At 37.8% G+C, this 16953-nt stretch overlaps 1 protein-coding gene across 2 annotated transcripts in view; it reads right to left on the reverse strand.

Moving 5' to 3' along the window:
• dennd1b (DENN/MADD domain containing 1B) overlaps positions 1 to 16953 on the reverse strand; it is a 151702-nt gene that overhangs the window by 92958 nt on the left and 41791 nt on the right. For both annotated transcript variants that reach the window (XM_065259515.2, XM_065259516.2), the window contains exon 3: positions 12212 to 12255. In XM_065259515.2, the coding sequence (XP_065115587.2) occupies positions 12212 to 12255 (44 nt within the window). The remainder of the gene's footprint in view (positions 1 to 12211; positions 12256 to 16953) is intronic.

The raw sequence follows: 16953 nt of genomic DNA on the forward strand, positions 1-16953 counted from the left end.
CAGTTAGCCTTGGAGGAGTGAATTAAGTTGAGGCAAGTTATTAATTTATTAGTAGGGCCCTATGATTTCCGGGATGCGGAAAACGCGAACGGAATCACGGAATCAAAGCATAAAAATGGAATTTCCTGTACAACGCAGAACGTCACGGAATTTGGTACATTTTAGGTTCAGTCATTTTTAAAACCCACTATAACTCAGCCATCAAATAAAATAACAACGTAATTTGTGTAATGTTGGACGCGAGCAGGTTTTGTCAAAGCCGGAACACAGCGGACAAAAAAGGGACAGTGTACTTTCTTCCAGGATCCGCCTTGCGCGAGCACACGTCCACACAGCTATAAAAAGTACATTTACAGAATATTTAAAATTTTGAAAAGCTGAGAAAGACAGCGGATCCACCACTGCAGTGAATATACTGTACGAGTGTGCGACTGCGCGTTCTCACAGCAAGGCAACGCACTTGACATCTATTTATCAGCGTGTATAGCTGATGTATTTTTTTTACTGTGCATTCACACCAGACGCAGTAGAGGCGGCAAAAACCCGCTATTTGCGCGTAGATGGACGCTTGAACATTTTTAGTTTACTCGCTTCATTCATGCGTGAAATTCTAGTCATTTGAGACCTTTTCGCAGAAATTTGCATCATGGGAGGGGCTTCTGCAACTCCGCTCGCTTTCTGTAATCACGTCACTACTAGAGCAAGCCTCTGATTGGTTAACGTTGCGTGAATATCCGCCAAAATTCAGATTTTTCAACTCGTGTGTTTCCTGCGGCAACGCTCAATTTGCGCCGTGCTGCAGGATGCCTATTCGCGTCTTTGCATTCACTTAACATGTAAATCACACACGCTTGCCGCCTCTTCCGTGTCTGGTGTGAACCAGTATATTAAAACTTAAAAGCAGACTGTCTTGGGCCTTAAAGTGACGTGAAATCCAAGTCATTCGAGACCTTCACGTGGAAATTCGCTTCATGGGAGGGGCTTTTGCGACTCCGCTCGCTTCCTGTAATCACATCAGTACTATAGCAAGCCTCTGATTGGTTAACGCGGTGCAAATATCCGCAAAATTTCTGATTTTTCAACTCACGCATTTTTCGCGACAACGCTTCATTTGCTTATTTGCATCTTTGCATTCACTAAACAATGTAAATCACTCGCGCTTACCGCCTCTTCCGCGTCTGGTGTGAATTTGCTATACAACGCAGAACGGGGCATCGTGTTACTCACTCTAGATTACTCGCGAGATTTAACTTCACATCATGCAAATTTTTCGCTCGAGTTGAAAATTTTCAACTTGTGCGAAGACGCGTTTGAGGCGAATAACGCGTGTTTTCACGACAATTCGTACACAGCCAGCAGATGTAAATAACTTAAGAAATCACTCAGATTTAACATGTCAAGTAATTATATGTCCACCCTGCCATAAAGCGCGAAAGATATATCAACAAATTTAATGTGCTAAATTTAAAAACATGTCCCTTTCATTCTCCCAGCGCCATATTTGTGTAACTAATGTATTTACATTTAATACAGATGCCTGAAAAGTAAAACAAGGTGAGTACAGTCTTCTACCTCAATTGATCAATTATTTGGAAAGTATGTGTCATGTTCTGATTCTGAATGAAAAGTAGTTTTAAACTATAATTAACTGTCTGGTTTTTACAAATTTCAGTCAGGAGCAAAAATCTGCCGTTAAATGACAAATCTTTATTCCCGTCTAATTTATCGATAAGAATGAATTATCGTCTAATAAAAATAAATAAATAAAATAAAAACCATTATAATTTTTGGGCCATATCGCCCAGCCCTACTTTTGCTTAAATAAGACAGCAATGGACACAAATGCGACCTCCAGAGGACACAACCCCTTAAAATGAGCAACAGATTAAGTTATAAAAATCCACACAAGCAGGTTTGTAATTTGCAGCAAACAAAAAACATTGCACACGTAACAATGAGCTTATGCTTTCTATTGTCAGTTGCGCTCCTGTATATATCTGTCAACCCGAGAGGTGGGCATGGAAAAAAACATATCCAATACTTTGAATTTAGTCTGCAGTTCCAAGTTCAACCACTAAAAGTCAATGTAAATGGTTTTATGTCTAAATGGCAGTTGCTAGGGTGTTCTGGATAGTGGCTTAAAGTAAAAAAAACCTGTGATATTCTGATCCCTATAGATAAGATGCAAGTCTACAGTATCAAAAAAAAATTTCATCCATCATCCACCAAGTAAAAATCCTAAATCTGAATGCTTAGACAGTAGTAATACACTTCTCCCCAACAAGCTGCTGGATTTGGAATACCATTCATGTTCACATCTCAAACAAGACAAGTTATGGGTGAAGTCTAATACTACAGGGTTGGGAGTTTGATTAGATCTTCAAGTGTAAGCAATAATAATGCAACCTCTTATAAGCAACTACAACAAGGTTTCGCTTAATTTCACAACCAAACTCAGGTGGATATAATATTTCTCCGAAAACACAATGCGATGAATACATTAATGTGACAGGCGAGTGGTTTTCTTTTTAAGAATACACAGCTGAAATTCTACTGGGCCAAGTTGAGATTCAGCTACATATGCCTGAGAACCACGGAGCCAGAAACATCATTAATTGAGTGCCAAGTGGCCTGGGGGATTTTCTGCGTTTAAGCTGTCAACTCCCATTGGACCACGCGATCGCTCGCTCACTCTCGCTCTCTCTCAGCTGTGGCTAGAAGCTACATCAAGCGTGTGGAGTCTCTGAGACGCACAACCACCACCCCCTCACGCTCTCTCTCTCTCTCCGTGTATCTCTTCCTCTCTAGATAAGCTCCACCAAACCAGGACATCCTCCGATTTTGACCGACGACAGCTAAAGCTGTAATGACAAGCGTTTCCTTCCTCTATTGAGGTTTTTAGCGCGGTGTACATTTAGTACCTTGTCATAAGGTTTGGGGGAGGTACGAGCGTAAAGGTAGATTTCAAACAATATTGTTTTAAATAATTTAATGTATACGACACTGTGAACGTGCAAGTTCAAGTACAGGCAAGATGTATTAGTTCTTAATTTCACTTCACTAGCTAGAGTGAAACTTTGGCTGAAGGGGGAACTAAAAGCGACACGTGACCATCAATCATCACGTTCCACATGGGTGTGAGAGCCAGTGCAAATATCCTTTTTTGATAATGGCATATAAGCACTCATTTGTCTGATGAAGTGTCCGAGACACCGCCAGAGCTGTAACCCTTCTTCTGACCAATCCCTAAGGTCAGGGTAATAAGACGCCATAGGCAACAATTTTGTTGGGCATGACCAAATGCTTAAAGGGATAGTTCGGCCAAAAATGATATTAAACCCATGATTTACTCACCCCCAAGCTGTCCGAGTTGTATATGTCCATCGTTTTTCAGAAAAACACATTTTCGGATATTTTAGAAAATGTTTTAGATCTTTCAGTTGATTAAATGTAATGTTATGGGGTCCACGACCTTCAAGTCGAAAAAAGTGCGTCCATCCTTCACAAATTAAATCCAAACGGCTCCAGGATGATAAACAAAGGTCTTCTGAGGGTAATCCGCGCGGTGTTGTTGTAGAAATATCCATATTTAAAACTTTATTAACAAAAATAACTACCTTCCGGTAGCACCGCCATCTTAGTCGCGTACGCATTCAGGATGAGAGCTTACGCAGCCTACGGAGGCTACTCTGCTGCTGCTCTGTGCCCCCGCCCTCCGAATTTGTCATACGTCACTAAGAAAAGTGCGTACACTACGCTAATGCTCTCTCCTGAATACAGATGAGTCTAAGATGGCGGCGCTACAGGAAGGTATTTATTTTCATTAATACAGTTTTAAATATGGATATTTCTACAACAACACCGCATGGATTACCCTCAGAAGACCTTTGTTTATCATCCTGGAGCCGTTTGGATTTAATTTGTGAAGGATGGATGCACTTTTTTGGACTTGAAGGTCGTGGACTATGGGTGGACCCCGTAACATTACATTTAATCAACTGAAAGATCTAAAACATTTTCTAAAATATCCGAAAATGTGTTTGTCTGAAAAACGATGGACATATGCAACTCGGACAGCTTGGGGGTGAGTAAATCGTGGGTTTAATATCATTTTTGGCCAAACTATCCCTAAAAAGGATAGTTTACCCAAAAATGAAAATAATGTCATTAATGTCTCACCCTCATGTCGTTCCAAACTCGTAAGACCTCCGTTCATCTTCAGAACACAGTTTAAGATGTTTTAGATTTAGTCCAAGAGTTTGTTGACCCTTCATTGAAAATCTTAGTACCGTCCAAAAAGGTAATAAAAACATCATCAAAGTAGTCCATGTGACATCAGTGGGTCAGTTAAAATGTGTTGAAGCATCCAAAATACATTTTGGTCCAAAAATAACAAAAATTACGACTTTATTCAGCATTGTCTTCTCTTCCGCATCTGTTGTGAAGCGTGTTCAACCTAACCCTAACCTTAACTCATGGGACTAAAGTCACGTGATGGCAGTGACGCGGATGACGTACGACGCGGCTGACGTGTTATCTGGTGCGCCCCAGCTGTTTTATTTTTGTTTTTTGTTTTTGTGCGCCCAGGCTTCGTTTACAGTCTGAGGGAGACGCACGCTGTAAGTTTGAAAAAAAAAAACTTCGCAAACATGTCTGAGGATAACACATCATCCATGTCACTGCCTTCACGTGACTTTAGTCTTGCGCATGCGCTTTACAACAGACGCAAAATAAGACAATGTTGAATAAAGTCGTAACTTTGGTTATTTTTGGACCAAAATGTATTTTTGATGCTTCTAACTGACCCTCTGATGTCACATGGACTACTTTGATGATGTTGTATTACCTTTCTGGACATAGACAGTATACCATATGTAGATTTTCAATGAAGGGTCAACAAGCTCTTGGACAAAATATAAAACATCTTAAACTGTGTTCTGAAGATAAATGGAGGTCTTACGAGTTTGGACCGACATGAGGATGGGTCATTAATGACATTATTTTCATTTTTGGGTGAACTATCCCTTAAAGTAACCAGGCCAAGCCTGTACGTTGCCACACTATGGGCGAGCCCTAAAGACTTCCAAGTCTCTTAGAAATTAAAGTAAAATCTCTGAAATGAAACGAACAGGGGACATCCCGACGACTCTAAGGGGCATGTGTGAAATTGCTGTATGTATTCCAAAACAGCAAGGCATGGCCCCCTTCCCATTCCTCCATCTTCAGCAGATGATGTTCTCCTCAATCACGGTTCATCTCTCACTTGCCCTCCATGTTAAAGTGTTGAAAAATAGGCATGACCAAACCAGCGGTCTCCGTGCTCCTTGATGATGCTCCGCTGGCTGGCCTTCCCACTGGGGTGCTGTTGCGTGTCCTGCGAAGGAGGAGGTGAACCGTGGGGGAAAGGCTACCAATCATGAAGTGTCAGGCTAGGGGCATATGATTGTACACTGTGTCAATGCTAGACAAATATTTGCCCTGGGATGCTCTGGGGACGCAGTTTCTCGCTTTGTTACATGAGCTGTAGCTTCACTCAGCATGCCGGTTCGCCGCCTAACTAAGGAGATGGAGGACCTGGTGACATCTGGAGGCTTAGCAAGATTCTCCATCAGGTCAAATACACTCTATTGGTGGTTTAAAATGTGATGTTAACATTGCATTATTACCCTTTGGAAAACAAAGCCGTGTTAGGAAAATGTGTAACTCAATGTCAAGGTCAAGGTTTAAAATCTACAAAGGTAATAATGGCAATGTGATATTTGTTCCTTCTTAGCGCCTATCCTAATTTAAAAAATTTGTTATAAAAATACTAAACTAACTACAATTATTAATTTATTAACTCATTCCCCCCCAGCCATTTTTTGAAAAGTTGCCCGTCAGCATTTTTTGTGATTTTCACAAAAGTTTCACAAAATGCCTTCCAGGAAAATGTTCTTCTAAAAATATATAAACATACAAATATATCAAATGAAAGAACAAACCCTCTGCTTTCAAACAAACAAAATGTTTCATCCTATCAATATTTTTTCTCTGCTTATAAATTTTAAAATAAAAACAAGTTTTTTAAAAATAAATAAATAAATTTAGCAACAAGTTTAAATAATTGCATTTTTGTAAAGGAATTTTGTTAGAGATCAGATTCAGAACGATTATCAAAACATACACAGAGTTTAAAATGAGTAAATAACGTTTTGGCTTCAGTTTTTTTCATAAATTGAATAAGCATTTATATTTATATCTGCGGTATTGCAGATCAACATAAAAATTCATCAGGAACACGTTTTTTTAATGCAAATGTTTTCTCTAAATTGACAAGATAACTCGTCAATGGCGGGAAAAGAGTTAATAATCACAGCATAAATCACAGTTTCAGTAGCAACAACATAAACAGCTTTTGTGGTCCAAACTTAAATGACGTTAGTTCTATAGCTAAAGCATATCGACTACTATACTAACATTACTGCGAAAAATAATGTATACAATGTTAGCTACAGATCCTTGAACTCTTGCCTGGCTGTCAAATCTCTTTTCGTACAGTGGTGATCCATGCTCACCGTCTCTCTCCTCATCTTTCGGAAACCGAAACATTTGTATTATCGACAAGATATCTTCAGAGGTCGGTTTTGCCACTAGCCAGACCGATAAACAAACACAGACCTGAAATTAACTTTTGGGCCAGGTGCGTAACCATGTCTACACGTGTGTCTGATAAAACCATCAACACTTCAAGTAAATATTTATGACTAATAGTCAAGTAATGTAGATATGTCACACATCAATAAAGAATTTAATTAATATGTAACCCGCCTGTGTAACCCCGCCTAAAGTTGCGTAATCTAATGACATGGCCATAAAAAATTACATAATATGTAATTATTGCTGTAAATGAAAGATTAAAAACTGAGCCTTTAAAATACAACACTTAAATTATTATTGATAACATGAAAAATACTGAAATTAATGATTTTATTGATACTACGCTTTATTATTCTGTGGAAAAATACCATGAAATTGGCTTGATAAAACATTTACTTTGATCATCTGCGTTCACTTAGGCACGTTATTTCCTGATGATTTTTATATCATTCTTTTCAGGAAGCTCTTTTCTATCATTAGAAAGTGTAAAACAGACCATAATAATAATAAGAATAATAATTGCATGAGAGACAATGGGGTCAGTAATGGGCAAGGCATAAATATTGCAACTTCATCCTGGTTTTAAGTTTTTAAAACCTGGAGTGTGAATTCGGCACACAACCAAGTACATTGATATCAATGTTTTTCTGCTATTTGTCACACAAATAGACCCGTTTGTTTTCCTATAAATGTGTCATATATATATCACTGAAAACGGAAGAATCTCAGCTTTCGCATGTTATGTGACACATAGACAGGCAAATTAATTGGTCTGCAGTGTTAAATATAAGCTTTTGAAAAAAATCTAATATTTGACATGAGAGATAACGCTTTCTTCTGGGGAGGTATGGTATTTTCACCATGTACAGGAGGTAGTCAGTGATTTTTTTGCTTTGGGAATCCAGAATGTCAGTGTTTTTCTCTGACCACCCGAATAAAAAATCCCCGACCCCGTTGACGAACGCCAAGGTCATGTGGTAATTTAATTGCCGTCAGAATCCACATCTCTGAGTTTATAAAAGGGGATCAATGAAAAAGTCTGCACTTCCTTTAAGACTACTGAAAATCACTGTATGTTCAAGGGCTTCGGATTTATTCTGCATCAGTGAAGTGCGTGCATTTGACACCTTCACAACTGAAATGATGAGAAGTATATGGGTGAATATCGCGAAATTAGACTTACGAGGTGTCATGAAATATTTTGATAAAAAAAGTAAATGCAAATTAAGAGTATCACAATAAGAAGCATATAGTTACAAATATCTCTTTATGAACTATTTTGCACATGATTTCAAATGACATCATACAAACCAATTTTGTTGTTTTTTCCACATTGAAGGGGAAATTTTCATTACCGCAACGTGTCCATGACTGGATTAGGGTTCTTTGACATGAAAATATTTTTAATAAAAAAATCTAAAAAAATAAAAAGCTTCAGTGCATGTTATACTATAAACATTTACAGTAAAGAAACATGTGGTATTTGGTGACCATTGGTAAATGTAAAGACAATAATAAATAATATAAATGTGTCCAAGACCAATTTGCTCATCCTCCGCAACAATTTTCAATCATTTTCAAAACATTAAAAAAAAATGTTTTTGGAAGGGACATAATTGACTGTGACACTTAAGATGGCTACCGGGTAAGCAGTTCTAATTTTTTTCTCTCCACATAAAAGTTCTCATTACCGAAACATGAGTTTGTAAATGCATATATTTAATGTAATATCATGTTGCGGTAATGATAATTTTTTATAATAATGATCTAAAAATGTAAATAATTCTATAGGAAATATTTGTTAAATCCTCTAAAAATAATGGTTATAGTAAGTTCAGACCTTAGTCTTACATGTGCAAAATAATTGGCTTCAAGGGCTTTTAAAAAATTGTGATTTTTTTAAATCCCCTAAAAATAATGGTTATAGTAAGTTCAGACCTTAATCTTATATATGCAAAAGAAAATTGGCTCCAAGGGCTTTTTAAAAATTCTGATACTGGACACCTTCTAAATCTGGATTTCGTGAGAATCACCCATATGGGAACAAAGTTTTATCATCGTTCCACTACAGCAAGTGGAGCTGAGAAATAAAGAAAAGAAAACCAGAAAAAAGCAGTCTATTAGCAGGAATAAGTGCTAAATACAACTTTTAAATGTATTTAGTCACAAACTAGTATTCAATATACATAATCAAGTATCCAGGTCATGTAAATTATCATGCAATTAACCACACATGCAGCGCATTTCCAGGTGTTTCGAATTATAAACTCATATCCACCGCAAAATTTCTCTTAATCCGAATGCATGAGTTTTATTGCAGAGGAAGCATGCCAATATATTAACAGACATCCTCATGAGAAACAATTAAATGCGTATAGGGCTAAAGTTATGTTCTCACCAAATGTTCTTTACATTATATCGTATGGTGTTACGTAAAAAAAATGACTAGTAAAAATGGCTTTAGCGAGGTTTTCACATGTGGGGTCACATTCGGTCATACAAGTTAAATTCTGTAATGTAATGCTACTGCTATCATGCACCTAATATCACCACAGAGATCAGCATTTAGATATGCTGCACACAGTTATAAAAGACAGCTGTATCAACAGGAAGAGATTCATAACTTCTAAGTGTTTCTAGAGAATTAAAGACGAAACTTCCTGTTCAATGTTAAACCTCGTGTTGAACACTCACTAATATATACGTCATACTAACAAGCACATTAAAGTACTATATAAAGGGTAAAGTGACACATTTATTTGGTGGAGAGCACCAAAACAAGCAAAGGAGTGCATTTATATTTTATTTTCCGTATAAGCAGACCATAAGAAAGAGATCTAAGGACAATCAACAGTAAATCTACCACCCGATCCATCTGTCTGCATCATTTACAAAAAGCAGCCTCCTTGTAATTCAGATATATACTGATCCCTAACATGTCATCTGTAGGTGACCACGACCATGGCTAGTCACTGGGGAAGAGGGATTGTGCTGTATATTTCCCCGCCCTATGTGCCAGCTTCCAGTCTGTTCGGTATTTAGAGTCCCTATTCTACCAGAGAGTCAAGTGGATAAAAAATCAATTCATATTTCCATAATCCACCGTCCTCCCTGTCTTCATCTCTCCCCTCTCCCTCTTTCTCTTGCTCACCAGGCTCCCCTGGGGTAAAGTAACCCCTCCACCCCGGTCTACGGCCTACAACTGTCATTACGCGCCGCAACAATAAGAGGATAAACAAAGAAGGCCTGTAGAGATCGGAGCTGCTGCGGCCATATGCTGGCTAACTTGGGGGGAAAGAGGGATTTCGGCAGCTAGAGAGCGAGAGCGGCCGTACAAAGACGAAAAAGAGCCTAATCCTGGTAATGAGGCGGCTCAATGCGAGCCTTTATGTTAACGTGGAAAAGGCAGATCCATCTGTACACATCTTAAACTGGAAACGATATTGTCGTTAAACAGGACGAGTGAGGCCTTTTCTATATATAGATAGTGCTGCGGTGAATCAATTCAGTTTCTAATTGTACATTTCTCATATTGAATCAGCTCAAAACTGCTTAAATGTTGAGATGTAGTACTTTGCAAAGGGTAACGAAGCCATTTCCAAGGTTCATTTGAACCGCAGTGGTCATTAAAACGCAGCGTGCAACCATTCGGTTCTTAAAATAGGCAATAATAGAGAATATTATGGAGGCAAAGGCTTCTTTACTGCCCTGTAGATCTCTGTAACTTTGCTGGCGTGTTGAGACGATCATGACACCGTGTCACGAGTCTTCTTTCTGTTTTGGCAATTCTTTACTTTTGAGTTTCTTCTCGACTCATTTAAATTACAGTTCTCACTTTTTCGTTCTGGCAGGTCAAACCCACTGTTTCTCAAGATGCCTGACAAGGATCAAAGTGCATAAGACGGTCACATTCTCGTTTTAGTTTCATAATGAACGGCCCAATTTGCTTTGTGCAAACTTATGCTCGGAGACCTTTCGAGACCAAGAAGACAGAAACAAAAATGGTAAAAACCACAACATTGCACTATGACCCAGACCAACTTCTTGTGCTGCAAACACACATGACCTGGACTACACCATACAACTAAAACACAAACATTTCAGTTAGTCTCTCATAAATTATCATCATTTTATAAATTCTGTACTGCCTACTGCTACAAGACTATCAGAAATTATGTTAGGTTTTTTAATTGCACACCTTCGGAATTAAGCCTATTCGGCTCTCTGAAATACTTGATTTTTATTGGTCAATCGTGGCTTTCAATTTTCAAAACATTTATAATATTTGTCCCTAGCAAGCAATTTTCTACACAGATAGGTGATTCTCACGAAATCCAGATTTAGAAGGTGTCCAGCATCAGAATTTTTTAAAAGCCATTGAAGCCAATTTTTTTGCACATATAAGACTAAGGTCGTCTGAACTTACTATAACCATTATTTTTAGAGGATTTAACAAATATTTCCTATAGAATTATTTACATTTTTTAGATCATTATTACCAAAAATTATCATTACCGCAACATGATATTACATTAAATATATGCATTTACAAACTCATGTTTCGGTAATGAGAACTTTTATCTGGAGAGAAAAAATAAGAACTGCTTACCCGGTAGCCATCTTGAGTGTCACAGTCAATTATGTCCCTTCCAAAAAAAAAATGTTTTAAATGTTTTGAAAATGATTGTAAATTGTTGCGGAGGATGAGAAAATTGGTCTTGGTCACATTTATATTCATTATTATTGTCTTTACATTTACCAATGATCACCAAATACCACATGTTTCTTTACTGTAAATGTTTATAGTATAACATGCACTGAAGCTTTTTATTTTTTAGATTTTTTAATGATAAATATTTCCATGTCAAAGAACCCAAATCCAGTCATGGACACGTTGCGGTAATGACATTTTTTCCTTTAAATGTGTAAGAAAAAAACTAAATTGGTTTGTATGTCATTTGAAATCATGTGCAAAATAGTACATGAAGAGATGTTTGTAACTGTATGCTGCTTATTTTGAAAGCATTTACTTTCTTTTCAAAATGTTTCATGACACCTCATAAGTCTAATTTCGTGAGAATCACCCAGATGTGTTCTGCTTTGTTCTTATGTTGCACTAATCTTTACACATTACCCCATACATAATATTTCACATCTATTTTTTGCTATGCAGTGTCGTAATAAGCGAGACAATAAGTAAGCCAACCTGTCGAGGTTTAAATTGTCGTGATAATGATGAGCTTACTGTGCATTGCATCTTACTTATCGCGAGCTACGGCCGTGATATAATACTGTAAGCCACCCGCAGATGTATTGGTGTGAGATCCAGTGGCTCCATCCACACCCATTCACATCACAGCCAGTTGATAATAACCTGAACAACGCTTACTGAAGACCTGCTCACTGCTTTTCATTATCAGCAACATCTCACCGCACAGGAGGGAGAAAGAGAGAGAGAAAGAAAAGGGGGAGAGAGAAGAGGGAGGGAGATAGGTTTCTAGGAGCAGGAGGGGTCATGGATATGGTGCTGGTGGGTTGGGGGGGTTAAGAAAAAAAAAGTTCCTCTGTCTCCAACCTGGTCTCCGAAGTCCTGAGGGAACTTCCACAGCACTGTCGGATCTGTAAGAAATTGACAGACAGCATTAATCAGCAACCACGCACCGTTCAGAACACATACATATTAATGAAGGGGGTGGGGGCAAGGGTGGTTTTCTCCTATGTGTCGGCACACCGCGGCAACGAGCGGAGGCATGGAACGTTCTGCATATGCAAATGTCATCCGGATAGACAGAGGCCTTTAGAAACACAGACACGGCGATAATACTTGACTACTACCTGCAGAAACAGCAGATGTGTGGCGCTGCATTAATATTTCACTACGCAACGTGCTAAGAGGAAGGCCTTTAAATACATAATGCCCATATTGAAACCATGAAGTTAAATCGTTCTGCTATTCAACGATCATTTGTGTTACCGTTAAATTCTTATGCTAAATGCCAAACCTAATGTACAGGCTTGTTTATATATGCAATAGAAGCCATGCTACATTGTCAATATAATCGCACACACGTCTAGTGCAACCCTATCCAACTGTAACTATATCTACAATATAGCATGGCTTTCGGTGCTTATTATTTATAGTAAGAGTAGAACGTAAATTTGTATTATTGAGTAACTGGTTATTTAATGTGCAATGTGTAAATTTTAGTGTCATCTAGTGGTGAGGTTGCGAATTGCAACCAACAGCTCTTAAATAATTGCAACGCGTGCTCATAAAAGAAGCGACGTGGTTGCGACGTACATGTGGTGCAGCACGGTCGTTTGTCCAGGCACGCTTATGCCGTTGTGAGATGGAAAACATCTCATCTTTTCAGAATGCCGCAAGCGAACGCAATTCATGTGACAAAAAACAACCGACCTTTCCAATGACAACATCGAAAGCTCGGCCAAACAGCTGATTATAGCTGGACAGGGCGGGTTTTTATTTCTCATCTCCATAAATATATGTATTAGTAAAGGGCTAGAAATCAAAATCCTTTGCTAATAGTTCCTCATCATTGTAGAAAGCGCAGTTCATGGTTGCTAGCAACAACCACCAGGATTAGTCCATTTTTTTTTAAAATCCAGATAATTTACTCACCACCATGTCATCCAAAATGGTGATGTCTTTCTTTGTTCAGTCAAGAAGAAATTATGTTTTTTGAGGAAAACATTCCAGGATTTTTCTCATTTTAATGGACTTTAATGGATCCCAACACTTAATTCCACTCTTACCAATTTTTTTTCAATGGAGTTTCAAAGGACTCTAAATGATCCCAAACGAGGCATAAGGGTCTTATCTAGTGAAACGATTGTCATTTTTGACAAGAAAAATAAAAAATATGCACTTTTAAAACCTCAACTTCTCGTCTATCTCTGGTCCTGTGATGGGCCAGTACGACCTCACGCAATACGTCATCACATCAAGAAGTCACAGAGGACGAATGCAAAACTACGCCCCAGTGTTTACAAGTGTGGAGAAAGAGGACCGTTCCGACGTTGTTGTATGTCGAACGATACTAATTAATGTCTTTGTGTCAGTTTATTGTTTAAAATGGTCCGCAAATGTGCGTTTCATATATGTAACACGTGACCGTTCTACGTCACTTTGCATTTAAGTGATGTCGCGCTGGCGCTTTTCAGGACCGGAGATAGACGAGACGTTGTTTGCTAAATAAAGCCTTATGCCTCGTTTGCGATCGCTTAGAGTCCTTTGAAACTCTAAAAAAAAAACTGTTATAGTGTTAAGTTAAGTGTTACGTGTTGGGTTCCATTAAAATGAGAAAAATCATGGAATGTTTCCCTCAAAAAACATAATTTCTTCTCGACTGAACAAAGAAAGACATCAACATTTTGGATGACATGGTGGTGAGCAAATTATCTGGATTTTTTTTTTAAGAAAATGGACTAATCCTTTAAGGTCCCCTAATTCATAATAAACTGAGAATCTATTAGGTTTAAAATCGTTATTGTTTTGTTTAAAATGGACATCTCGGTTACGTATATCAGACAACAAAAAAAATTATAACATGTTCCTGTCTATTTAAAAAAAAAAATACTAATTTACTCAAACATTTTTAAAGTTAATTAAGTCAGTCTTATTCATAAATACCCGTGTAATTAATGGATGATTTTTTATGAATCTCTTGAGTCTTCTTGAAAAATTATTAAATGATAAAGCAGTATCGGCTTAAAATATCGGCTCAAGAAAATCGGCATCCCGTATCGGTCATCGATCCCTATATCTTTGTTTCTAGATTTTTTTTTTTAAACAAACACACATAGTTAATTAAAATAACAGCATCAATCAGCATTACATATTTAACATCTTTGTTATTTAAACAAATATATACTGTTATTTTTTTCTGTCATCCAATTGAAAACAGAACGCTCTTTAAACCAACACACCCTGACAAACAAAACAGGTAGCTCAGCTCTGCATACGTAGCTGCTGTGAGTCAACTAAAAATATCATTGAGGACCACAGAACACCACCAAATAGTTTGCTGAAGGTCAAAGTGAGGGCCATGAAACTAAACAATAGGACACTGCGCCCACACACACACACACAGTCACATATTCCTGCTCTACAACCTCCATGTGATGACGGTACCAAATATTTGCCAACCAAAACAAACACTCTCACTTTGTTCCGTTTTGCCCTTCAAATGAATGAGGTACTTTCCATTTTTAAGTAGTATACTGCAAAAAGTTAAGAAGATTATTACATTGTGTTAACTTGTAAGTCACAGGTTTAATCCAAGGAGACACACATACACCAATACATGTATACATTGAATGCACTTTAAATGCACTTTTTCATTTACTCACCCTTATGTTATTCTAAACCGGTTTGAAAGATATTTGTATGAAAAGAGCCACACAGTTGACGGTTCCCATTGACTTCCATAGTAGGGAACAAATACTATGGAAGTTAATGGGTACCGTTAACTGCATGCTTACCATCATTTATCAAAATGTCTTCTTTTGTGTCCAACAGAATAAAGAAACTCATACAGGTTTACAACAACCAAAGGGTGAGAAGATGATGAGAGTAGATGTTTTTTTTGGGGGGGTGAACTTTCCCTTAAAGACACTTTGAAATCAAGCATCTGCCAGATGCATTAATATAAGTGATCGCATATGACTTACAATAATTATTACGAATGACAAAAATAAGTGTTGCTAACACGGCTAGGTCAAGACCAAAAGTAATTCTCAGACGTGAACCTTTACATACACAATAGGGGTGGGCGATATGGGTAAAATAGCATATCACGATTTCACGTTTTTCTCACGGTAGTTTTTTATGTTGTTGACTATTTTGCCATTACTGAGTCTTAATTCAGCCATACTAATGCCTCCATTTGAAAATGCAGTCCTACAAGGTCACAAAATATGCACGGACACTGTGCGGGCAGTACGCGTACAACAGCGCATGCGCAAGAAAATATTGCACACACACTATCGTTTTCTCTTTTATTTTTACTTCTTCCGAGAACAGAAAGCTGTGGAGCATTTTCATCACCATAATGTTTAATTCATGTTTTCTTCATGTTTGTTCTAAACTTTGTTTGCAATGGTGGATCGGCTACTTTTCTTCACTTATCTTAAATTTTTAATGTACTTGTAAATGTCACAAATCAGTGCTGCCCTAGCGGCTTGGTAGAGTAAAAATTTGAATAAGAAATCATTTGTGTTGCATACGTGTTGAACATGGCCATCCGCGCATAGCCGCGGTGAGTATACTTTGAAAGCTCCGCGAATGTGTGCGCAAGTCATCCACATAAAAAAGTATACCCGGCCCTTAACTCGCCTCCATGTAGTGCGCGCCTCAGTTTGTCGCGTACTTGCAGTTGTCACGTACTTGATGTAGGCACGATACAATGATATTTCGGAAAACGTGAACCATGGAGACATTTTAATCGTTAACGATCAGATATCAGGGGGTTTACACTGGACTGTCAGAAGTCGTAGGAAATTATTATTGTTAATAAGAATAAACTTTTAGTTTTGCACAGACATGCCTATTTTGCATTTCATTCAGAAAATCAAAAAAAGCTTTTTTATTCTCGTAAATGAATAATGTTTAACGTTGCTATTAATATACCAAAACCCCAAACATGTGATTTTGGATACATCAATATAGTCTTTTTTCAGTTGTTTCCTGCTTTTATGTGGACATGAATTCAGAGAATAACAATATGAACTTCCCTTCTCTCTTATATTAAATGAAACTCTTGCTTCCACATTCACTGCTGTTATGCTAAAACTGATGTCATTCACTAGAACAGAAGGTCCTCAAAGGTCTTTTCAGGCCAAAAACCACCTCATCATGATAGCATTGCCTCGAAATGATCTCAACACATCTTTGAGCACAAGCATAAGGAAACATTACCAACTATTTAAAGGAGGGGTGGGGGATTCATGCTATTTCATGCAATCTGACTTATTAACACAGTTTAAGAGTTGTAACACTCATACTAAACATAAGCAAAGAGTCAAAAAGCATTTGAGCTTGTGAGTATTTCTGGGTCAAACTCACGCCTCCTTTTTCCTACAAGTTTCAGAAAGTTTTTTTCTAACGGGGGTAGGGCTGTAACGAAAAAGACCTGCCTAAAATCGAGTCTGCATCGCGATTCTGTGTTTCATGCGCAGCTTGTGTGTGTACTATGGCGTTTTGGTCAGTAAGAAGTCCTTATCAATCTAAAATCATTATGAGTCGGAGTCGTTTATAACGTGCATTTAAAAAAGCAACAATCGTTAAACAAAATCATT

This window comes from Paramisgurnus dabryanus, chromosome 24, assembly GCF_030506205.2.
Source record: "Paramisgurnus dabryanus chromosome 24, PD_genome_1.1, whole genome shotgun sequence".
Classification (NCBI taxonomy): domain Eukaryota; kingdom Metazoa; phylum Chordata; class Actinopteri; order Cypriniformes; family Cobitidae; genus Paramisgurnus; species Paramisgurnus dabryanus.